Below are 25,392 nucleotides of genomic sequence, written 5' to 3'. Positions count from 1 at the left end.
GCTGTCACTCTTCAAAGCAAACATTGCATTTCAGCCTTTTTAGGTGTGTGTGTCACTAAATTATGATTAAAATAAAATAAAACCGGTTTTTATAGCAAACAAAAAACAGATATTTATTTGTTGCTGCCATAAAAACTTCAAAAAAAATGTTAAAATATAAAGCAGACGAGTCCGAAGAAATTTCAACAATATAATAAATTTCAAGTTTGCTAATTTCATCGCGTCACGACAAATGTTAAAACTGCATACACACACACATGCATATGAATGTACATGAAATAAAAGGTTTAAAGTTAGCAAATGTTCATACCTACTCTTAATAAATTAAATTCAAAAGTTTGTGCATACATAAATACACAGTTATTTACATACATGCATATGTATATATCGTATGTACTTTTTGCTTGTGCGAAACATAATTTTTGCAGTGTAAAATTTTAATTAAATAAAAATTTATGAGACAAACAAAACCCATTGGCTTACCGTTAACCCATTTCCAGGTGCGCGAAGTAATGCCGGGCTCCTTCTGTGCGCCAATCCACACCAGCTGTGTCTTTAGTTCTGATTTGCGGCGTTCCAATTCGGAGAGTATATAATCATTGGCAGCGCCACGAAAATCGTGCACCAAATTGCCACCTACAAAAAATTTGGTAAGTAATGGTGTAACAAATAAGCAAAAAACTTGCAACTTGCTGATGTTAATTCGTGCAAAATAATGAATAACACATTTACTTATTATTTATTTGTGCCAATAAGTGAATTAACATATTCACACTTACCCGTTGATTTGCACATTTGCTGCGCCTTCTCGAAATTCTCACCCTTGGTCACGTGAAACTCGTAGCAAGTTTTCGAGAATGTTGTCAACACCGTTTCCACACTCAGATTGGGACTAAGACAGCGATCGACGGAGAATTCATCATTGGTGAAGACTTCCACTTCGCATAAACTCAAACTGCCCTCCACACCCACCAATTGTATGGCAACATATTGGCCGATTAGTGGACGCGCACATGAAAATGTCTTAGTGACGCCCTCCTCCACAGTGCCGGGATACCAGGCGCATAGTGGATTGCGTTGCAAGTCTGCGCTGCTATTGCCCACGCGAATCTCCAGATCCTGCAGTGGCTGATGACCGCAACAGCCGCGTGTTGTGATGCGTACCACGCGTACAGCTTGTGGAGCTAACAGATCAACGCGCCACCATGGCGAGGGTTCTTTTTGTGTTTCAGAACATTGCTGGCCATCTGGGTTCTGGAATAATGGGATTTAAATGCAAATAGAATTTGATTAATTTTGATGAATAATGAATAATTTACGTAATCAATATAATTCCTCATTTGACCAAATGCTTTTAGTTATAATTTCAAAACAAAGTAACCATCAGTTGTTAACAAACCTTTTTGATCCTGCGTATGTAAAGTTTTCCTTTTGGTTGTTTAATATGTATTCATTATTTTTTTTTATAAAAATGTAGCATATTCTATGTAAATCCGATTCTAAAATTTTATACAAATTTAAAAAAATTGTCAACAAAGGGGTGTGCTATCCTAATAAACTGCAGTGAATAAGTTAATAATATTTCTAGAAAAATTTAGGGTATACAGTTTCGTAGCCCATTAAATTTTAGTATAACAAAGTAAGAGTTTGAAGTGGCTACAAAATGCCGTTGATTTTTGACAATTTATTTTTGTATTATTTTTTTTTCAGTATCATGCCTTCTCTACCATTGCTGGACAAAACTTTTATATGGAAGAAATGCGCCTCGCTATTAACTTAATAGCTATACTCTAACGTGTGTGGTTTGTGTACAACAAAATCGAGAAAAAATACACCGGTCCTAATGTGTCAATTATGGAACAATAAACAATATTTCCACCAAGACTCGAGAAAAATATATTTACCTTATTACCCGGATTGCCATCGTTAGCGAAATTTGCCGGTCCCGCACGCGTATACGAACTCTGATTGACCGGCTTACGATAGGCTACATTTGTGCCACAAAATGGCAACTCACGCTCCCAACCGCTAAACGGATCACATTTGATAGTGCGTGGACCAAAAAGCTCATAACCTGAATCACATTCATATTTTGCCTCTGTTATGCCCGCATCCCCGGATATGGTCTGTACTTTAGCATTAAGTGGCACAGCAGGTTGACCACAAACTGAAAGAAAACAAAAAAGAAGTGTTATACGTACATATCGGTATATGAAAGTATCGGTAAATAAGTAAAAAAAAGTAGCTTATTAAATAATGCGAAATGTAAACGGTTTCGAACTTAACTAATATCAAATACATGCAACTAGAAAAAAATTAAAATAGGCCGACAAGCTGCTAAGTACTAAGTAAACAAGCATTATTGCGGACAGTAACGCTTTACAAACATACAATTAGTAGATATTACTAAGTATTAGACTCTGCCATATGCAGTTAATTAACAACAATTACATTACAATTTTCAATAGCTTTGATTGAATTTATGTTCCTGCTATGACGATCTCGAATAACGAAGTGGGCTTCAAGATATCATTAAAACAAAAAAAAAGAAAATTCGAAAAAGCTATGTACCTATCTTAAGAGCCCGTTCGTTACTAGTGTGCTACCGTAATAATTCCGCATGAGTGCGAATACAACCGAATATTTACTTAACCGAAGTAGTATATAAGTATGTATGTATGTATGTATATCTGCAAGTACATACAAAAGTGCCTTATGTCTGTCTGATATTTTCTTCGGTTTAGGTTATTGAACTGTCACGCAATATTTTTCAGTCATCGTTATTTATTCAGTCAGTTCATTCCACAGTCAACAACATCAGAAGCCCACGATTGTTGTGAACACACCGGTTGACGTTGTCAACTAACCGCTGCATCACAATCGCTTCGTGATGAACGGCAATTTTTTGTTTTCTTGTTTTGCTGTCTGCATACGTTTGCAGTTGTTATTAAAAATGATCCGTATATATGTACATACATACATATGTACATATATAGGTAACATATATTTGTATCATTTTGCATTTTGCTCGCATTGTAATACCATCATTATAATGATGGTTTCACCTCAACAGCTGAGAATGATCCATGACTGAGTGGCTGCGGAAGAGTATGTGAAGTGAGCGTGTGGGCTGCAATTCAGTGCAATCGACTGAGTGGGCGTATTGATACATACAACTGTACATATATACATACATACTTATTCCAACAATCTACAAGTGTCTACTTCATTATTCATTTGCCATTTTTGTAAGTTTTAGTGTCGTTATTTCATAAATCAAAAGCAAAGTGCCGATATGCGTAACCACTTTTGTCTAATTAAACTTGGAATTAGAGAACAATGCAGTTGGTTGGTTAGTTGGTTTTATATTACTTCTACTGAAACCGCTTGGCGTTAGAAAAATTCAACAAAATTTTTTCAACACCAATAAACTTTTAACTAAGAATTATCAAAAATCAACGCGAATTCTTAGCCACTTTTTTCTAAAAATTCTTAGTAAAAAGTTGGTTGTTGTGTAAAGCTCTGTTTAATTTTTCTAATTTTTCTACAAAGTTTGAAATTTGAACTTATATGGTATTCGTCAGATAATGAACTGTTTATTTATTAAAGGCTAATAAAAATTGACCAATCGAAAGAAGAATAGCCAAAGTTGGCCAAAATGTCGTGTTCCCAACTTTTTTTACATGACTATATACATATATATCTCGGAAACTACTTCACCGATTAAAGCAGAATGTATTTTCGCATTAAGTGACTATTACCAAAACTATGACCCTATATTCCTTTAGAGTAAGTTAAGACCTTTGATTTAATTTGTATATGTCGAAACTAATTTATTTTCAGCATATTACTTTTAGTTTACTACAACAGTATTGCTCTACAACTTATTTGCAACACACGTTTTACTTTTTGGATTTCCTCTTTCTTTATTAAATCATTTTAGACCGTTATGCGGTTACTTTATAGTTTGCAATTAACTTTTAGTTATAATTTGAAGGATTTTTGGAGCAAAACGTTACGCTTCATTCAATCGGCACACTTTGCTTATTTTGCAGTTTTAGGTAGGTTATATATTTATTATATACACACATCTACATATGTATGTGTAGGCATAAATAAATACATGCAGCTCAGCCAGAGCGACAGATATACAAAACTCGAATTACATATGTGCCATAAACGTATAAATACTACACGAGGAAATACATAAATACATATAAAGCTGTTTTTCTCGAGCTTTTGGTTTTTTTGGATTATGACACTCTTGCAGCAAATGTGCCTTATCTATTTCGTGTAGCTGCCGTTTCCGACTGTATAGAGATGCAGGCGTTTGACGCCTAATTCGACCAACATAACATTTTTTCACATTTCAGTCACCCTCGGCAGCCCCAGTTTGCATTTCTGCCATGAAAATATTCACCAAATTAATTTTTATTCGTTAATGATCTGCATTTTATAATAAAAATAGATCTCCTAAATACGTACATAGGTGCGAAGAGCTTGATATGCTGGCCGAAATAAAAACACCCGAACACTTTATCAGAGTGTTAAGTGTCTTACGGAAAGACTCAAGACTAAGCCAAATCTCTGTAAGAACAATTACTGAGGCTTAGTGACCGATGTCCAGAACATATTTGACTCATGGAGCGATAAATGGAAAAGAGTCGAAGAAAACTCAAAAAAAAAAAAAAAACTGCTGAAGCTAACGGCCTCCAAGCAGAGCTATTCAAGTGCGACGGCGAGGAGTTAATGAATCCGTATTGCGTTAAAACGCTAAAATAATTGGAAATTTGTTTTTGCATCAAGCCAATCCAAATTGAGTCCTTAAAATTAATTAATTAATCTTCAACAACTTTTTAGTATGCGTTATGGACATACATGCATACCGTTGGTTGTTGTTGGTTTTTTATTTTATCAAATTTCAAATCACCATGTACCGCAAAATAAGTTCTAACTTCAAAAACAAAAAAACCTCATTGCCAAGTCCTTTAATTTGGTACCTTATTTTTGAAAATAGTAGAACGAACATTGCAGATCTCTATGTTAAGCTGTAAAGCTATTGAGTTAAAACTCAAAATATCTGCTGGACTGAGTTAAGATAGTTCTTTGCCAGAGCTGAGATAGGATCGTCTGTCTGACAGCGCTGAGTTAACACAATGTTAGGATAGTTCATCGAGTTAAGATAGTCTTTTGCACGTCCTTCAAGCTGGATCCATTGATGGCTATCGACCAGTTGAGATAAAGTAGCCCGGGGCAATCGATTTGTGCCACCTACCGGGTGATCAGCTTTCTAAACATCACATATATGTAATGTCATGTCAAGCGTATTGTGTGAAAGGCTAAAGACCACCATCAATGAACTGATTGATTCTGTTGAATGTGCATGACTGCCAATTTGGCTCAAATCAGGAAATTTTTCTAACTATTTTACTTCACATGGCACCAGATAGTTTCTCCGTTTGACACTTTTTCGTTCCCAATATGATGGCACTTCATAAATAAACCCGTCAGAGGAGGACCAACAATCACCATACCTTTTTGGATTTAAAAGCTGCCTTCGATAGTACGAAAAGATAGTGACCATTTGAGGCGATGTCTGAGTTTAAGTAGGAGCCCCGTGAAGCTACTATGAATTTGTTAAATGGTGTTGCCCAATACTATCAGCTCCCTTATAATTGAGAAAGATATGGAAGCAAAATGAATGGGTCTGACGACAATTGATTCAGAAGAGAAACTATTGACGTGTTTTATTGGACGCGGCCAAAATCGCTAAGGGAGGTACAGCGCCAATTAATAAATTTAAATTTTCAGATTAGATTAACAATGCAGTCAAGTCTATTTTACTATGTATAATATTCATGAAAACATTTCAATGCAGTAATCACGTGCACTTCACTCGGTATTAGAGTTTGCTAATTAAAATAGCTAAAGTTCATGAATAGTAATTACTGTGCGATAGTGTAAATTCACCTCATCTTTATCTACTAAAATAGGTATATGAAAATATAACATGTCGTTTTGTTAGTATGTGTCCGTATATGGCAAAATGCAAATACTGACACATATACTTGCGTAGACATTCTCCTTATTACAGTCGTGAGAGTATTTGCACAAGTAATTATTTCATACTTCATACTGAATCATGTGAAACAATGTTCATAAATATAATCTTTCGAGAATGCCTCATTATATGCAAATGTTATATTCAATTATGTTTGCCAGTATTTGCATTCAATTAAACTGCATCTATAGTGTATGTATTTACATTAGGGCGGGTAAATTTTTGTATGACTATGCGAGTATAGTATAAGAGTATTTATTTCGAGGGCTTATCTTCAATACCCTCTATCTGGAATTTTAACAAAAACTACTTTGTGATATTATAACCCATCTGAGACTTACCTGTCATCACTGACATAGTAGTACAATCGATCTTTGGGTAGTACGGGAGTTTGAATGAGAAAATAGTAGTGAAAAAAACTCCTATGGTACTACTTTTGGCAGCACTGTTACGGTGATGTTGTCGTTGCTTCTGGCTCTCTCTATAACAGCAACTTCATATCGCACACCGTCTTCAAAAGAGTCACAACTCAAAATAATACGTTTGTCAGAAAATGCGAAAAACTATTTCTTAGCACATGATAATCATATGGGCAAGGGCGGCTTTACCTTAGTTTTTTTAACAAATTATAACAAAAATTTGCTCCAGCTTTTGCTGAAAGGAGATAAAAGCTCTGCGAACATTTTTAGTGTATAATCTCAAAAATGCCAAATTTTGAGTTGTGTCTCTTTTGAAGACGGTGTGCGATATGTTGATACAGACGGCAGGTACGGAAGGGCGCTCCGTCGGTGGCTGGTTGAGCTTTAAGAAGCAAAGCTATTACGGCTATGAGAGTGATTTTGAACTCAACTTCTATATAGGAAGAATTTCTCAGAACCGTTCAATGGAAAATCACAACACCGACCGAGGAATAAAAATTACGCTCTAAATATATCTCAGCAGGGCGGTTCTTTTAAATGGCGCAAAAACATGGTCAACATCGAACAAAAATGAAAAGATTTAGAGACTTCGAGAGCGGCGATTACCGAAAAAGATGGAATAATGAACGGTTTCGCTTCCGGTAAAAATATCCTTCGAAAGTGAAGCTACTAGACGCATTGGTAGTATACACCAAGCGGAAGTGTTGACTATCCATTCATCTCGCTCAAAAGCCTACAAGCAGATAACAATATTTTAACTTCTCTGACAGATAGGCAACTCTTAACAATAGGCAGAGATCACACATACTCAGTTAGGCTGCAGAAAACAATATGCGGAAGTTTGTATGCCACTCTCCACCACCAAGCGTAAGAAGACTGCATAAGTGTGCCTCAGTAAGCTCCTTACATCGAGAGGGATTGATAACTTTATATGCTATAGCAAAGGAACTTTTCTTGGCCTCGAACGATTTTGCTCTGCAGTCATTTTAACCATAGCTACAGCTTCTTTGTTGGCAAATTTTTTTTGCGTAGCGCGCCTGGTATTTGTTAATTTACAATCAAATAATCGAATCTCAGTAACTGGTTAATCGGTTTTTTTCCAAGCTTGATACACACATTACCTTACCAATGCAATGCAATTTTTTAAATTGTGCAATAGACACGCCCACTTCTTATTCAATTTTCTTGCGAAAGTGGGTAGATGAAGTATTTCAAACACCAAAAAAATGTATTTTATCGCTTGAAAGTCTCTGCGCTCGAATAAGCGAATATAGTTATGTATATGTACTTATAACTTTGCCTTTCAAATTTCACTTCACCCTTGACCCAGCCCAATCTTGTGGACTGGGTCAAGATATGATGCCTTTAATTAAAGATTGTGAATAAAATTTTTACGAATATTTTTATTTTTGTGATTACGAAAGAAAAATATGAATTAACTCCCCACTGAATGAATTTCGTGTCTATGCTAAATGATAGATACATTTTTTTTTTTGCATTTTTGCACAATGCACACATAGGATTGTACACACGCAGTAATAGAGTAAATATGTATGTACATATGTACATACATACGTATACATATGGTGTTGATGAGCAACATTTATGCGCGCAATTACCTTCACGTAAGGTGTAATTATAAGTTAGTGAATTAGATACTTCCCTAAACAATGTGTGTAACTTAGGAGTACATCTATTAGAAGGAGTTGGTAGATAATTACTTACATACATACATATATATGTATTTAGTTACAACATTAAAACGCAATAAAGATGCGAAAGTGGAAAGAAAGTGCAACTAAGCGGAAAACATTTACAAATGCTTAGTTGCCGCTAAACCAAAACAGCCAAAACAACAGCAGCGAGACAACAACAAGACCACGCATGCGCAATTGAAAAACAGTCGGCATAACAAAGAGGTGAACTTTGTAAGCAGTTTATCTTATGCACACTTACAAACCTATATACTAGAGATGAACGTGGAATATCGGGACCCGCAGTACTAATATTGAAATATTAAAATTTTACGGGTGGGAAGGGAAGAAACAGGAACTGAAAATAATTGTTATTATAAAGGATTTTTATTTTTAAAACATTGCCAAATCGTTATTTCTTTATTTATATTTTTCTGATCATTTTTAGTCGTTATTTTATGACTTTTTTCGACTGAAAGTACCCGTTATTTTATGACTTTTATTTCTTCGATCATATTATGACCATTATTTTCAGACTTCATATTTTAGATCATAAGAGATTTGAACGTTATATGAAAATAGAACTTTATAATAATATAAATATAATATTGAATCTTGAGACGGAAAGGAACAGCTAGGCAAAAACGCACCTGCGAGAAAAAAAATATATGGACATATAATAGACCAAACCAAAAATAGATTCGCTTTACACCCGTGAGTCTCAAGTATTTATGCAAAGTAATATTTAGAATTTTCATCATACTTGCGGCATTTACTGTCGGATCTTTCTTACCAATCAGATATTAAAGCACGCCAAAAATAATTCGACTTTTTCTTAGGAAGTATTTCGATTCGAAGGCTATATATTTTCTTTGAGAAAAGCTAACTATGTTTCTATGGCGATGGCCGCGATATAGTCAAGGGTGGTTACCTCTGCATTAGAAGTCAACAAACTTGTAACTAACTTTTTTTGGACATAAAATATTAATAAAGAAAACTATACTTTTTAATTTTTTTTTTACTTATTTATTTATTTACTTTATTTAACATGACATATTTGGGTTTACATGTTCTGCTTTAGGTTGTCGATTATTCGAATTCCAACAAACATAACTTCAAAATGATAATATAAAATTTCGACCTACATTTTATTTGTCCCGAATTCGAAAAAGTATTTGTGAAGCGCAGAAAAAATGCATTCAAAGCAGTTTTTGTATGAAGATTTTTAAATAGAAACTTATAAAGAAAACAAACTCCCGATTTCGTCTGCATGACTCCTGCATTACTTTTAAACTAGTCTCAAGTTAACTTAAAGTTATAGTAGATGTTTTGTCAAAATCCGCCAAAAAATCTGGCTACAAGTGGCTTATTTTTTATGCATTGATAATTTTGTTTCTGCAGAGTATCTTATTTAAAATCAATTTGAAATTCCACGGGATTCGCGGTACGAATCTGAGAAACGTCATCTCTGCTACATACATACATACCACATGCCAGTTTATTTATGCTTATGGGTAGGTGTGACCGTGTGGGCGATTTTGGTTCAAAAGTGGATGTTATGCTGCAAGTGGCAAGCGATCAGGGTTCTTCTATTACATACACACATACCTACGTATGCATATTGCATATGTATTTCCATCTACTTATACATATATATAAATACATATTTACATTAAAATAGCACATAAGCACATCTAGTAGCTGGAGTAATTCGCCATATTACACGCATTCTCACTGTTAAGTGTGTAGCTCAACCTTTGCCGGTGGATTCCCTATTTAAAGGTATGTAAACACCTGTATGTATATTTAAGTGTATGGCTTTCTTACTGCTTTTATTTTCCGGCACGCATTGCCAAAAATATTTCATAATTTTTATGCTACTTCTGTTTTTTTTTTTTTTTCTGTGGAAAATGACATAATTATTTTTTCTCGTGCTTTTCTTTTAACGTTTGGCCCTTTTTAGGCGTTTGGCGGGTTGTTTTTTTTTTTTTTTTGTTAAGGTTGTAGCGATATAAAGTGGAAACGAGTGAATTCAAAATTTGCAATACCCGGCTACAATAGAAAAGCAATAAAAGCAAAATTGAGAGACTATTGCATGATTATTAATAATGCAGAAATTATTTTTGCATAATGACTTGCAAGTCGACTCTATTTTTAAAGAGTCGTACATTCACTTTTTGTTATCTATCATTATACCAATTTTAAATTGTTATGTCATTACATAATGCTATAAATACATATACCTATCTAATTAAAAATAATGCTGCATATGTTTGCACATACAAAATTGCATTTTAATTGATTTGATTTGATAAGACATAATGAAATGTCATTGACTAATTAATAATCGTGACTATGGAGCTGCGTTCAATGACTCTGTGGTGATAGTAATATAATGACGTAACATAACCACACATTCTGCAAACATGGTGTGAGAAGCAGACGTAGAGGAAATTAAGTATTGATTCAAATAAATTCTATTAAATAGTTTATAATTAGTTAAACTTCCTTTAGATTGACTTATGAAAGTCCAAGTGCCGCTGCAGATTAGTCCCCCTGCTATTTGTAGCTGCTCTGGCTTTCTCCTTAATTCATGAAAACAGCAATCACAAGGAAGGTTGTATGCATTTGTTACTTGATTTTTTTTTTTGGGCTGCATGCTTTCAACCACATGCCCTTAACCTATCTCAGATCCCTTTTTCGCGCACTAATCTGCTGGCTTATTTCCCAAAATATTACTTTTCCTGGAACGCTGTACAGGTTGACTTTTTATCCTATCGCATACATTGTAAGGATTTTCGGCATTCTTGAACGCATATCGAGTTAGTTGTCCGCAACGAAGGCAAGGATTTGTTTGTATGAAATATGAGCTGGAAAGAATGTTACTCACACGCCATGTACACTCTTTTCCGCTCATTTTTCGTACAAAAAATCCGTGAGCATTTTCCTTTAAATGCTCCTTACTTTTTGTATTCATCCATCGATTTTCTTCATGAGGCTTTTACACAGAATTTCTTATTTTCACAAGCTTTTATTTAACTTACTTTGTAGTGTGTAATTGTGCGCAGCCTTTTAGGTGCCCTGAGCCACGGAGCAATTCTGACTGCGGAAAACAAATTAATGTTTTCAAATTTTTCAGATTTTTTTTTTTAACAATTTTTATTTCAAGACAACTAATGTACAATCTGTATTCATACCTATTGGTATGTATGTATGTACGTATACGTACCCAGCTAGCAAAATTGCCAGAAATCTGTTAGATATCCGTCAGACTCGTCGGCAAACAAGTCCGAAATCTGTATGATTTTGGCCGATATCGGTCAGAGAAGCGTATGGAGAGGTTGACGGGAAGTCTAACCGACACGACATGGGAAAGTATGACCGACGGTTCTGACGGATATCTAACAGATGTCTGACCAAATAATCATGGAAAATAAGAATTATCAGACGTGTATGGAAATAAATAAAGTTCTCCAGACATTTCGCCCAGAAATCTGTACGAAACCTGTAAGACTTGTCTAAATAGTCAACTTTTTATTCCGACTTGTCTGATATCAAAAATTATCTGGCAAATGTGCTAGCTGGGTACTTTTATAAATGTGTTGTTATTTGTATGTATTTATATGGATACAACGCACAGAGTGTAAAGGGATAAAACGCGATTTAAAGATAGAGGCATAACATAAATAGAAGAAGTCAGAGATAGAGCAAGCGCAAAGGAACGTGATAAAGTTTTTAATTTAATAACTGTTATGCACAACAACATGTTACGAATTTGATTGCCATGAGGCAAGTGCTCGCGCATACAAATAATTCGAGTCAATCGCCGATAATCGTTTAAAAATATTCATCTGGATCGTATATAATTCCATAGTACATAGTTAATAGATGTACATAAGTGCAAGCCTGCGGAGCACAAGGAATCCACAGGTAAGTAACAAAGAAAGCGGAGCAGAACTGCTTAAATAGTTGTTTAGAAGAAGAAAAAAAGTCCACAATAACTTTGCTGAAAAAATTTTATTTTTACCATTGAAATCTTGTTAATTTTCGTCAGGTTTATTTTGATTGTAAACAGATTCCGGTCATGATAAAGATGGAAGGTAGTTCCACTTCAAATTTTTTGACGGAGACTGAGACCTTTAGCAAAAACCAGGAACCTAGAACGTGTTCCGGTTTTGGTTTAGTTCTGCACGAGAACAAAATGTAATATCAAGAACGTTAGCTTCGAATAATCAAAATAGGACAAAAATAATGAGAGCAGTTTGGACAAGAACAAAATGGGAAAATAAACGGACAAGAGTTAAGCTTGCTGGCTCCTAAGTAAACAAAGCCCTTTATAGCATGATAAAAACATAACAAGGTAAAACCATTGAGAGGCAGCCTGACGTTTGCCAGCAATATAATTTAAAAATTCAAAACTCAAACCTTTACCTTGTAATGTTTTTATCATGCTTTATAGCTTCACAGTAATGGCTGTCAACAGTGCCACGCCCCCTTGGTTTGTTGCTAGGAGGTTATTTGTCTTCCCCCTTCTCCGCTAAACCAGTCTCTTTTGATTTTTTCTTAAGGTTGAGTAAACGCTCGAAAGGTACAAATTTTATTATTTTGAGCTGCCAGTGAGTGCTGGGAAGTTGGAGCAGCAAGTAGACAGGGGTTGACGAAAGAAAATGATTCTGACAGATTGTTTGTCCTCGAAAAGTTCTCATAGTTTGAACAGATCTCAAGGTGTTGGAGAACGTATTCCCAAAATCAAGCATGATAGATTTTCATCGTATTTTCGTACTGCTGAACAGATTTCACGTGATGTGAAATGTGTAACATAATGTACAGATAAATTTTTAGGTACATTTGTCTGCTGTTGGGTACAATTTTTCCCTCGAACTAAGTACAGTTTGGAAATTTGATTTTCCATCCCTGCTACACGCCGAGTCAGCTCTAGGATAGCGTGTTATATGTATACCAGTTATCGTTATAATATCACCAATTTTATAATATACATAATATTAAGTAGTAGGATATAAAACCTCTAGCCAATGATATCCGAAATGTACATTATGCCAGCCTACTATCACTTTTAGATAACTCTTTTCACTATATCCCAAAAACGATTTCTTTGTCGCCATCAGTGTTAGCTAAAATATTATCTCACCTGTCTATTTTGCAAGCTGAATACAGAAAAAGCCAAAGTAGTCACCGCAGTATTCATTGATACCAAAAACCAATTAACGAAACAACTAGCAAACCAAATAAACAATGTATGCACACTCGAACATACTATAAATATTTATGTACTAGATACACGCAGTCAGTCATGCATACATAAATAAATATATGAGCAAATCGAACGTTGGCTGATTTTAAATCGTGACACAATTCAGCCGGCAATTGGAGCGACGGGCGCAATGCTTTTCCTTATTTGCGAGAGTAGGCTATTTGATATATACTCACATTTTTTACATACATACATATATAGGCACGTCAACGTGCGCATGCGCAGCTGACTTAATGCATTTTCGCTATGCATACATTTAAAATTAAGCGCATAAACTTTCTGGTTACTTATGGGCATCTATACAAACACAAGTAAACGATATGAGTGCTTACAATGTATAGAATGATTTCTTTCCTTTGTTTAGTCAGATGAGCTATAATTATTTAACTGAGTTAAAGCGAGAGACTCCTAACGCTGACAACATAAAATATTAGCAGTTGCTCGAAGCGTAAATAGTTTCACTCCACTATCTTTGATCTGCTATTTTCAGCCCCTTATTTTTAGCCCCTTAGTTAGTGGATTTGGGGAGGCAATCAGTGCTGGGAGGGCATGGCGGTTTTTGCAAGCGAATCAAAGATGAAATTCAGGCAAGCGCGGAGCTTATTATTGTGCAACTCCCTTTAGAAACAATTCTGTCGCCCACCAGACCCGCGAAAACGCTGGTCTACGTTTTCTCAGATAGCTAAGCAGCATTGAAGGCGTTCTCTTCTTCCTCAGTTAGGTTGCAAATTATTAAGGAATTAAGTAGAGAATTGGCCTCGATTTCTTATCTAGTTGAAATTACCTTAATATGGGTGCTAAATACATAGACGGAAATCAGACAGTGAATAAGTTAGCATGGCTCTGCAACATTTGTGTGTCACATGGACGTCCAGCGCAGTTCTTGTATGGTGGCGATGTCAATCTTGGCCTCGGGAAGGCATCAACCGGCCGAGAAGAGGCTCCTTCCCCATTAAGGGTATGGACATTCCAGCTGCATGCTCTCAAAACCTAGTCTTTTTTAAGTTTGCAGTGGTCGTCATCAAAAGGAGAAGGCTTTATTTTGCTTTCCATTGGTATTTTTTTTTTTTTTTTTTTACGTGGCGGGTCCTAAGAACAACGCATTGCTATTGTCATAACATCAAAACACACACAACTAATTGGAGGAGAAAATTGGGAAACATTTAGTAAGCTGTTTGTGTGACAAATACGTTGCCACGACAGTCGGGTATTCGTAACTAGAAGGACCCAGTCCTTGGACTGCCATTCCAGCAACACTCCCCAAAGACTCTTTGGAGAATTTGTATGCTGTTACAACAACAACAGTGAAAAATATTTATTAAGAGTTTAGAGAATAAGACTTTGAGGCATTCAGTGTCTTCGTTGAGATATTCAGTGAAGCTGTGCTAATATTAATGCTATAGTATGCAGTCCTTATGAAAATATAATTGTTTTAGCGGCGCTTATGACGACAAATGATTCTGACAGGAAATTATTCACTGCGTTTGATAGAATAAAATTATTTATGCTTCGTAATTACGTAGATTAAAATAAACCAGTTCCAGTGAAAAAACTCTCAGTGGTCGCACAAACTAACTAAACACGATATTGGACGTTAATCTTACTATTAGCTAGCATGTTTAAAGTGTATAATTTATGCGTCTAATTATAATTACCTCATAGCATACATACCCTGCAGTGAAAATCAAAACCAGTGAGTAAAAATACCAGTTCATTAACTAGTATGAGCTAAAGCGACCAGGCCGATAGTTGGAAAATTTCAAACCACTTATGCGACCATTGCGACTATTGGAGCGCTGCGAGTAATATTACATACTTATTCCTTTGACGGAGTATGATTTGGCAGACTATCCCGTCAACTAGTATGATGCTACTAGTATTTCTACTGGTAGATGCTGATGCATAACCAGACAATTGACATGTCGTAGTTTGCCGCCATGTTTAAAATGCCAGGCGCCAACATTGAGAAGTGTAGTTTGGCTGAAGCGACTAGTGGCTTTCCCTGCAGGGTACTCGTCTTCTAGAGTGGATTGGCTTACGCGCTTGTGCCTGGCGCTTTTCACTTTCGACCAAATTGCTGTCGCAACAAGCACTACATACTAGCATACATACATACATACATACACACTGTTAATAACAATAAATAACTGACTTGTGACATATTATGCGACGTTGTGTTGCACTACCGTAACCTCGTTTAAAACCGTTCACAGCAACGACAACAACAACAACAACAACAAGTTAACATGATAACGCATAAGCAACAAGACTATCGTTCGGCCGGATGAACGCCGGTTGTGGACAGCCAAACGGACGGGTGAACGTCATACAAATGTAGTGTTGCGGCGACAAAATGATTGCGATGGCCAGTGAATTTCCCAAGAAATGCGAAATGGAGGCTTACGTAGCCAATGGACTTACATATTTACATATATGTATATGGGCCTACAAGCATAAACGCCAATGTTTTGGCCGCTATGCGATTATCTATGTACATGCAAATGGATGTACATGTGTAAGGTATGAGCTCTAAATAAACTCGTCCAATGTGCAATAAACCAGATAAATGTAATCAAGTAATCATGCATTTATTAAAGTCGCAGTTCAACGTTTTGCCAGTCAAAGTACTTGCACGGCGTTTGCACCGCTTGTTTGTGCTGCACATTCACTTTTCTATCAATCAATCACATTAAATGCGAAACTTGTATATGTAATGTCCAATTTTATTGGCATTTGTGTAAGAAAATAATGGCTGAGAAAAAAATGTGCAACGCAACGCAAAAAAAAACACTATCTATTGGAAAATTATTGGCTATCGCAAATTGTGTGTTTTTCGCAATTTGATATCAGTGCGGAAGTTGGTTGCGCTGAAAGGGAAAACGCCGATTTAAACAAGCTAATGCCCCGCACACACAATTTGGTACAAATATTGGAAAACAACGTTGAAAGTGAAATTACGGAAGTGCATACGGGCGGATAACGTTGGTTGAAATTAGTGGTTTTTATATTTTCCTTTCAGTAATTAGCTATGTAAATGTGAAGGAGATGTGTTTGCTGTTTCGAATTTACATATATTAGTAACTACACCTTCAATTGGTTGAAAGTGTGGGAAAGTAATATAAGCCCACAATGGGAATGAGTCGATTGGGAGTTAGTCAAGCAGATAGTATATTACCAAGGTACATATGTACATGTGTATATTCATGTATCGCTAATGAAGTGTATAAGGTACTGAATTGCAATTTTTTTCGAAATCGTTTGTTAATTTTTTTAGTGACCGGATATAGTCAACAATTTTGAGATCTGAAAAAAGTGCCTTATTAAATTTGCTTATTAAATTCACTGACATTTGCAACATGCGAACCGGATTAGTAGTTTGAAGCTATTCATTGATTTATCGGCAATTTTGTAAAATTTTTAACGAAATTTCCATAAAAACGTATTTTCGGTACAAACATTTACAGATCGAGCGCTAATCAGCTCGACAAGCTAGGTTTGGAAGCACTTTATGACAGTAATTTGACAGAGCTGAACTTGATCGAAAATTGTTTGAACAACTTAAGGGCTAGTTTCTGATTAAAGCGGCAAAATCTTCGGCAAAAAGTGGTTTTATTTCCCAGAACCTGCCTGATAAATGGTCTTCTTTTGGCAAGATTCATTTAGTGTAGCATTTTCGCACTAGATTTTCTAAAGGCCCACAAACTAAGCGTTTATTTCGGTGACAAAATTTTCTTTCAAACCCAATTCCATTTACTTCTCTAATTCTTTTTACTTCTCTAAATGCGATATTTTTTACTCTAAATCAATGTCGAATCTCTCCATTTGCTTAGAATCAAATTTGCCGGTAATTTTTTACCCCTCTCGCGATTTATGATATAAATAAAACGCTTTCATCGCAAAAGAATTGTCGCCATGACTTTTTTGGTGGACAGACACGTCTTCGTTTTTTGCTTATGAACTTTCACCCTTATAGAAAATTTTCAGTTCTGGCAACTGTCATAAAAGCTCTTTTCTGTCTTTCGAAAGACTAATAGAAATATCTGCTAACGCGCTATTCTGTTTGTTCTTTAGCAATAATTTTTCTAAAATTAAAAAAAAATTAAAGTAAAAAAATTATTTATTTTCTTTTTGAAACAATAAAAATTAAACTTAAAAGAAAATGTTATTAAAAAAATTAAAAAATTTAATAAAAAGAACAAGATATAAATAAAATGAATTTCTGAATAGTAAATTAAATTTAAAAAATGGTTTTCTTTTTAATATAATAAAATCTATAAATCAAAAGAAAATTAAATTGAAAAGATTAATTAAAAAAAATTAATAAAATAATAAAATAGGCTGTTAAAAATGTAACGAAATGAGGAACGATTTTCCGTCATCATTTCAGAAATTTGGTTTGGAAACATGTCTCTTTTAAAAACAATGAAATCTAAAAATTAAAACAAAATTTTAGTAAAAACTATAGAAATGGAATTAAAAAAAAGACGTTTATAAAAATTTAATTCAATTACAAACAATATTAATTTTTCGTTCTCCCATCATGAATAAAAATTCCCTGAGGATTTTTTATATTAAGTGGCGGACTTGAACTGTAAAAAAAGTGCCAAACATATTTTTCGACATGTAATGTCCTCCTCCCAAATTTTCGGGGAAAATGCTACTCCCTGGGATTTAATTTTTGGAAGATTTCTTTCTCAGGAGAAACAAATTCCCGGAGAACAAACTCCCCGTGAGTATTAAGAATTGGGCTGAAAATTTAAGAAAATTTAATTTTAAAAAATGTATTAATTAACAAAGAAAAAAACATCCGCTTCCCGGGGACTCGAACCTCAGATCTCCCGAATGGCGCGCCAGTGTAATTTACAAAGTTAAAAAATAAAAAATAAATAAAAAAAATTTCCAAAAGTTAAATGAAATTAAAAAATATACTTCTTTTTAAAACAATAAAATCTTAAAATCCAAATAATATTAAATTAACAAAGAAACGAGCTAAAAATATACTTAAATTAAATTTTAAAAATCAAATAAATTAAAAACAATAAAGTCTATAAAGTAAAATAAAAAATAAAAAAAGGAAATAGAAATATTAAAAAAATAAGTGTCAAAAATTTAATTAAATGAAAAAATATGTTTCCTTTTAACAATAAAATCTAAATGTTAAAAGAAAATTTAGTTAAAACTAGAAAAAGTATACACACATGAAAGAAGTTTCTAAAAATTAAATTAAATTAAAAATATATATAGTTATCTTCGTAACCCAATAAAACCAAAAATTTAAAGAAAACTAAATTTAAAAAAAGAAAAAAAATTAAGAAAGTTTCAAAAAATTAAAATTAAACTTTCAATACCTGTATGTATGTACAAACGAACACTTTAAATAGAAAAAACGAAACACAATTTGCTTCAGTATTTAAGTTCGTTAATAACACATATTAACATATTTGTTAAAATTCTTCTTAATTTTAAATTATTTACTTTTTTGCGTCCTACAACACATTTACGTTGAGAATGCATTCAAATTCACTTCAGCGGTGCAGCTGTGACGTTGGTTGTCACTGCGAAAACCGCCAGGCCTGCTGGCGACTACAACTAGTTACAGCGATTAAAAACGATTAAAAACGATAAGCTTGACCCAAATAAGTACTGAGAAAAAAGGTAGGCCTCAAAGGCAAATATCTCAAAGTGTACACTGCACACGGCTTGCATACAATTTAGTTGTGCGGCTGTGCACGTAGCGGCGGTGTGTATGTGTTGGCATGTGCACGCAACTTTCTACACGAATAAACATTGGAAAACACTACCAATTCTACCCACAGCCACAGACAAGTGCTGTCACATACCAAAAGACTTTTCATTGCCAAGTAAGCGCACAATCGTACGAACTGTAAGTGGCGTCGAAAAAAAGCAAGTAAGTAGAAGAAAAAACACTGCCAAATACAAAAGACTGCAGTCACGAACTTAAAATTCATATGAACATGTCGCAGCCGTAAATATTCAAACAAACATTTCTTGATATTCGTGTAATTTAGGTTCTTTCTCGCCATTAGCAATCAAGTGGCTAAGCTATTCGGCTAGTTTGCATTGTGGCTTAGCTTTTGACATTTTTCCCGTACACTTCGAGCGGCCGGCCTGAGCGAGCACTGCTGGTGGCGGCCATGGCTATGTGAAGTTGCCACCAGTCGCACGGCATTATGTTGCAATTGTGACACACTTAAAAAGCTGTTAAAGCAAACGCTTTCGGGTATTTGGAAAATTAAGGAATTTCGCAAAAGCTTGCTGGCTTAGCCGGCAGACGCCAGCAGACTTGATAAAAATTAATACAACAAAAAAAAGAATACATCACTAGAAATTCGCATAAATTTACGAAAGCTAATAATGGAATAATGTGCCGCGATGTGTGCTACTTATAGAGGTATTAGACCAGAAGTATGCCACAAGTATTTCGCAAGCTTATTCCTTAAACACGTCTTTGCATGACACCGGCGGTCGCCGTTAATCGCGCAATCAAAGTTTTAGTGGAATTAAGAAATTTCTCAAGAAACCATAAAGCACACGCATCCACACCATTTGGGCCAAAAATTATAAACAAAAAAAAAAATCTTGCGACAGCTCTTGATAATAACAAGAGTTCGATGCTCTCTTGACCCAACCACAGCGAACAAGCAGCTGTTGCAACAGACCAAGAGCAACAATTCGGCGACTTTTACTGCTGCATTGTGAAACTATGCGAGTTGTGGGAAAAGGTAAAGAAGTGTATTTAGTTGAACAGGGGAGCGGAAATTACGAAGAAGCTATCCGCGCGCAAGCGGGCGAAATCTGGTTTGCATAGTTTCTTTTTACTTTATAGTTTCTTAGCTGTTAGCTGTCCCCAAAAAAAAAAAAATTGGAAAAAAAACGCAAAACCAAAACTTATTTTTTTCAGTAATAAATAAGTGTTTAACGTGCTTCCCACATCCCATTGACGACTGGTTGTCATAGCATCATCAGTTTTGCCATCGATGAACGCCGCTAGATGCTGTTGATGGACATTTCAATTAGCTTTGTACACGTGATGGTCGGTGAAAAAGTTTTTTTTTTTTTGTTTTTGCTGACACGCAATTAATTTCATCTGTCTACAAATTGATTTAGAGACACTACAAACACTTGCAGGGGGCAAAAGTTAAATGAAAGTGATGATTTACATACTTTAGCGCTTTTGAATCTTTATTTATTTACGAGTATTTAGACAGGCGAGGGTCTAGTAAAGAAATGTTTATAAAATTACGAAGTCTTTTCCTTTCGCTTTAAAAATATGAAACTTGCAGTTTTCAGCCGTGCTAAGAAGTATGGCTGCGGCAAACTGGAGTCGGCGTCGGAGGGAAGCACACCGGCAAACCCGGAAAGGATGGGGAGAGAAACCCTAGATCTGCTCTGCTAGACGCACTTTCCTTGTGACACAACTGATAAGCGCTCTACAAAATTATGAAGAGACTCTACATAGGATGCTTTTTATTGTTATAAAAAAATTTTGATTATTCTTAAATAAACTTTCAAATAAAAAACATATAACATTTGGCTCGCGTCGCTCCAACAGACGTAATGGCCGAGTGAGCAAAGCACTGGCATGCCATTCGCGAGATCCGGGTTCGAAACCTCTGCAAGCGAATTGTTTTTTCTTTAATTTGTTCTTTTTTCAATTTACTTTTCTTTTAATTATTAGATTTCATTAAGTTAAAAAGAAAAATATAAATCTTTTTAATTTAATTTAATTAGCAACTTATTTTATATAATTTTTTATTTTTTTTTTAAGATTTTATTGTTTAAAAAAAATATTCTTTTTTTTTTATTTCATTAAATTACTATAAACATTTTAATTTTTTCAGTTTTAGATTTTGTTTTAAAAAAAATAATAAAAAAAATTTAGTTTTTAAAATTATAAATTCTTAATTCCATGTAATTTTTAAAAATATTTTTATTTATTTTTGCTTTATTTATTCGTTTTTATTGTTTTAAAAAGAAAAAAAATGTATATATTTCTTTAATTGAATGTAATTTTTAAAAAACTTATTGCTGAAAGGCAAACAGCTTAACGCAAGGAGCTCCTGGTTAGCATATCTTCCAATTAGTCTTTCGAAAAGCAATAAAGTTTCCAAAGATTGCGGTGAGTTGAAAAACAGTTTCCAGAATTTATTATTATTATTATTTATTATTTATTATTATTATAATTTATTATGTTAACTTCGTTAGTACTCCTCAAAGTATTCATCTAGATTGTGTTCTCCATACATGGCAATTTGCAGAAATCTATTGACTTTGATGGCCACATCAAAATCCCTTCCATTTTGAGTAACATCCGAGCACAAATTTCGAATTCAAATTTCCACAATATTTTCTCGTAAATACTGTTTTACACCGTCTTTTAGACCAAATAAGTATTTTTAAATTATAACCTTTTTTGTCGACAAACAAAATTTAAAGAAAACGTCCAAACGCCAAGCATTTGCACATATAAATACAATACAAAAATAATTTAATAAAAAAATATTTAACTAAGATAGCTTTGTATGTGAATATGACTATGAATGATGTAAAATAAAAAAATATTATATGTAATTATAATTTCTTTTTTGCGCGCCGTTTTGACAGTTCATTGAAGTTCGAGTTCAACTGAGTTTCAAGTTTTCACTTTTCTACGGTATCAAGTTTCATAAAAACATGCAAATTAAAATTTATATCCTATATGATTTATTTCTAATGTACACTCATATAAATAGATAAATAACTATGTCTACACACATATGTACATACATACATAAATATATTTATACATGAATAAACTCAACCATACTGTAATACACGCACTTTAACGCACGCATCTGGCTGATTAGTAATCGGTCAAACACACAACAAGATACCAAAATAAGAGTAGCAAAATTATAAGTCTATAGGCGATTACATATATTATACATACATTCATGCATATATATGTACATATGTATGTAAGCTTTTGTATAAATAAATACTATACAAATATTGACTTAAATACGTATGTATGTATGTACAATTGTAAAAACCGGTTCTTCACCACAACTGTGTGGTTTGTAACCTACTAAACGCTTGAATGGCAAATTTCCATTTCCATCGAAGTTGAAGTTGACCAACCAATCGTTTCGTTCATCTACATGGGTTCTTCTCAAAGGCGAGATCGAAATGACCGCAATAGTAGAACTTTCCTAGCTTGTAGTGTAGTAAACAATAATAAATATTTATGTAAGTAAAAACACAGACATTTAGCTAAATTTGAACGGAAGGAGCTTTCTAGCATCAATAAAAGATAGTTTTGTACTATCTACTACTTTCAACTTCCAGAAATGGAAATCAATTTTTAAATCTCCGAATGAATGATCAGAGCTGTGCGTTGACGCTCGCATCATTTGCTTTCTTCACGTTCTTGCGCATCTGCGGCGTTAACTGACTGGCTGACTCGCTATCCAAAAAAGAGAGACTGACTGCAACCACCGACCGGCAGTTTTCTGCCGCCATCAGCAGCCGCAATGCCAACATCAACAGCTGACTGTAAACAGATTTAGCCAGCAGCAGTGAACTTCTGAATACATATTTCCACGTTACTTCCGAAGATCGCAGTTTCGTTGCCTCTTTTCTTCAATTCTGTCAGATAAATACTTTGTTTCGGTCACAACTACGACTGGTCACAGCAATAACTTTCTCTAAATGGAAATTTCTAATTTCTATGGCATTTATTTTAAACGTTGACTCATTTTGAGTATTCTTCTTCTTTTTTTTTTGGCACCGCAAAACGTTCCATTCAAACGCACGGCCGAATACATTTAAACGTGCATACAAATATTTAAATACATATGTACATATATGGGGTGATTCAAGCGTGATGCAGATCTTTGACAGCATTAATTTTTTATCTGTTCATGGTTTTATTTTATTTTTTTCAGACAATTGGTACTAAAGGCTTTGGTAAACTTAGTTATGGAGCGATATTCAATTGAATAACGCGAAAAAGTGATAAAAACCTTTTTATGAAAATGGTCGTTCTGCAAGAAGTGATTTTTTCCGTCGACATATGAAGCTCCCAGAACAAATTATCTCACGAAACGACGACGTCAAATGACCGGCGAGATTTTGCGATTTCACTTATTTCTCTGTGGCTACGTGAACCTGATGAAATAAAAAAAAAATAAAAAAATCATTTCTACAATTTTGTTGTATTTTATTTATAAAATAAAATCTGCGGTAGTATTCAGTCACCCTGTATATATTTATGAATACAATCATACAATCAACGGAGTAAATATTCGAATAAAGCTATTAGTGTTGCGTATACCACAATTGCTTCTTGCCTTATGCTCCTTTCACTGGTTTCTCTTTTTTTTCTAATAATTTTAATTTCGGCATTTTTTTTGTTTATTACCCATAATTGCCACAATTGCTATCCGTTTACTGTGCCAAAGTGGCTGACATTCTTTGCGTGTACAAATCTTACAATCTCTAATTGTGGTCAGCACGGAAATGACATTTTAAACTCTTTCGCTTAGCCAGATGATTGCCAATTTTTGTTTTATTGTCTCTGCTTGGGCACACATGTATGTATGTATGTATATTTCTTAAGTTTTATTTTGTAGCATTTATTGCACACATTTAATTTAATAGGCAGCAATTAAGAAAAATTACTTGTCACAAATTTTAAATTTTTTCTTTTTTATAGCACTTTCAGCTTAGGTCGAATAACATTTTTGCGAAATGGTTTAAGAATGCATAGCTTCCTTATAAAAGTCATAAATATTACTTTCTTTCAAACTAGGTGGCCGTTATTTTTGCAATCTGTGATCATAGATTTCAGTGACTGATTTGAATCGAACTTTCACTTTTATGAGTTTTGTTCTTCTTCCTCTTGTATAACTAGCGCAGTAACCGCCTATACGATTTTGATCAAGGAGGAGGAGGTCTTTCTCTTCTTCTGCTACCATCAGCCAGTTCTGGCTTAAATATATTCAAGGCTAGAGTGTCTGTGTACATTCGTGCGACATGACCGATCCAGCGGAGTGGCTGCATTTTAATTCTCTCACTACGTCTATGTCATTGTAAAGCTAATACAGCTCATCGTTTCATCGTCTGCACTTCCAATTTTTAAGTGATATACTTAGCAAAATTTTAAAGCTCCAAACGGGTTTTAGACAGATGGGCCTCGCTTTATGGGTTTTCATATAGTCCATACATATTATTACTTATTAAAATTAAAACAAAAATTACGTTTCATGCAAAAAACCATAAAAGTACCGCAAAAATTACCGAAATTATAATAAGTAGCATAAGTAAACCGGTTAAACAACAACAACCTTTTGGATGCGAAATTTGAAGCAGACAAAATACAATAAAAAAAACATTTGACACTTTACACATTTTGCTAACTGCTTGGGCGAGAAGTATTGTCTTAACGGTTGGGCATTGTCTGTCAAGGGACGATAGCTATGGATGTATAATTTAACAACCCAGTAGGAAAAGGTAATGTTTGGGAATGCAAAAAGTAATGGATAGGCTCTATAAGGAAGTCACGAAAAGATGCAAGAATTCCTCTACAGCGTTTTCATACGAAAGTAATGTGTGGCATGTCGCTTTACGAAACTTTAAATAGAATTTTTAGTCAGAAAAAAATAAAAAATAAAAAATAAAGTCCATGCCATAGGATTTGAATCAGTGACGTGAAAAAAGACATAACTAAGTTATTTCTCAAACTTTTTGTTTCGTGGCTTGAAAACTACACATTATCCGTTCGCTTACATTGCGATGCACCTTTTCGTTCAACCGTAGTTGTGAACATATTCTTGGTAGAAAAAGGCAATGCATTTCCCATTTTTCCACTGGAAAATTTTACAATATACAAGCATACATATCCATGGGCGTAGCCAGGTAGGGGCAGGGGGTGCTCGAGCCCCC

General features: G+C 34.5%; 1 protein-coding gene across 7 annotated transcripts in view; it reads right to left on the bottom strand.

The window, feature by feature from the left end:
* Window positions 1-353: 353 nt before the first annotated feature.
* The window catches only part of LOC108369462 (uncharacterized), a 46,050-nt gene continuing 21,011 nt past the window's right edge, over window positions 354-25,392 (bottom strand). For all 7 annotated transcript variants that reach the window (XM_017624566.1, XM_017624568.1, XM_017624567.1 and 4 more), the window contains exons 3-5: window positions 1,905-2,167; window positions 780-1,254; window positions 354-636 (exon numbers count right to left, since the gene is read on the bottom strand). In XM_017624566.1, coding sequence (XP_017480055.1) covers window positions 365-636; window positions 780-1,254; window positions 1,905-2,167 — 1,010 coding nt within the window. In that variant the 3' untranslated portion in view covers window positions 354-364. The remainder of the gene's footprint in view (window positions 637-779; window positions 1,255-1,904; window positions 2,168-25,392) is intronic.

The sequence above is a fragment of the Rhagoletis zephyria genome, unplaced genomic scaffold, assembly GCF_001687245.7.
Source record: "Rhagoletis zephyria isolate East Lansing unplaced genomic scaffold, Rhagoletis_zephyria_1.1 Rzeph_scaffold_03687, whole genome shotgun sequence".
Lineage (NCBI taxonomy): Eukaryota > Metazoa > Arthropoda > Insecta > Diptera > Tephritidae > Rhagoletis > Rhagoletis zephyria.
This window is presented reverse-complemented; position numbering and strand designations above follow the sequence as displayed.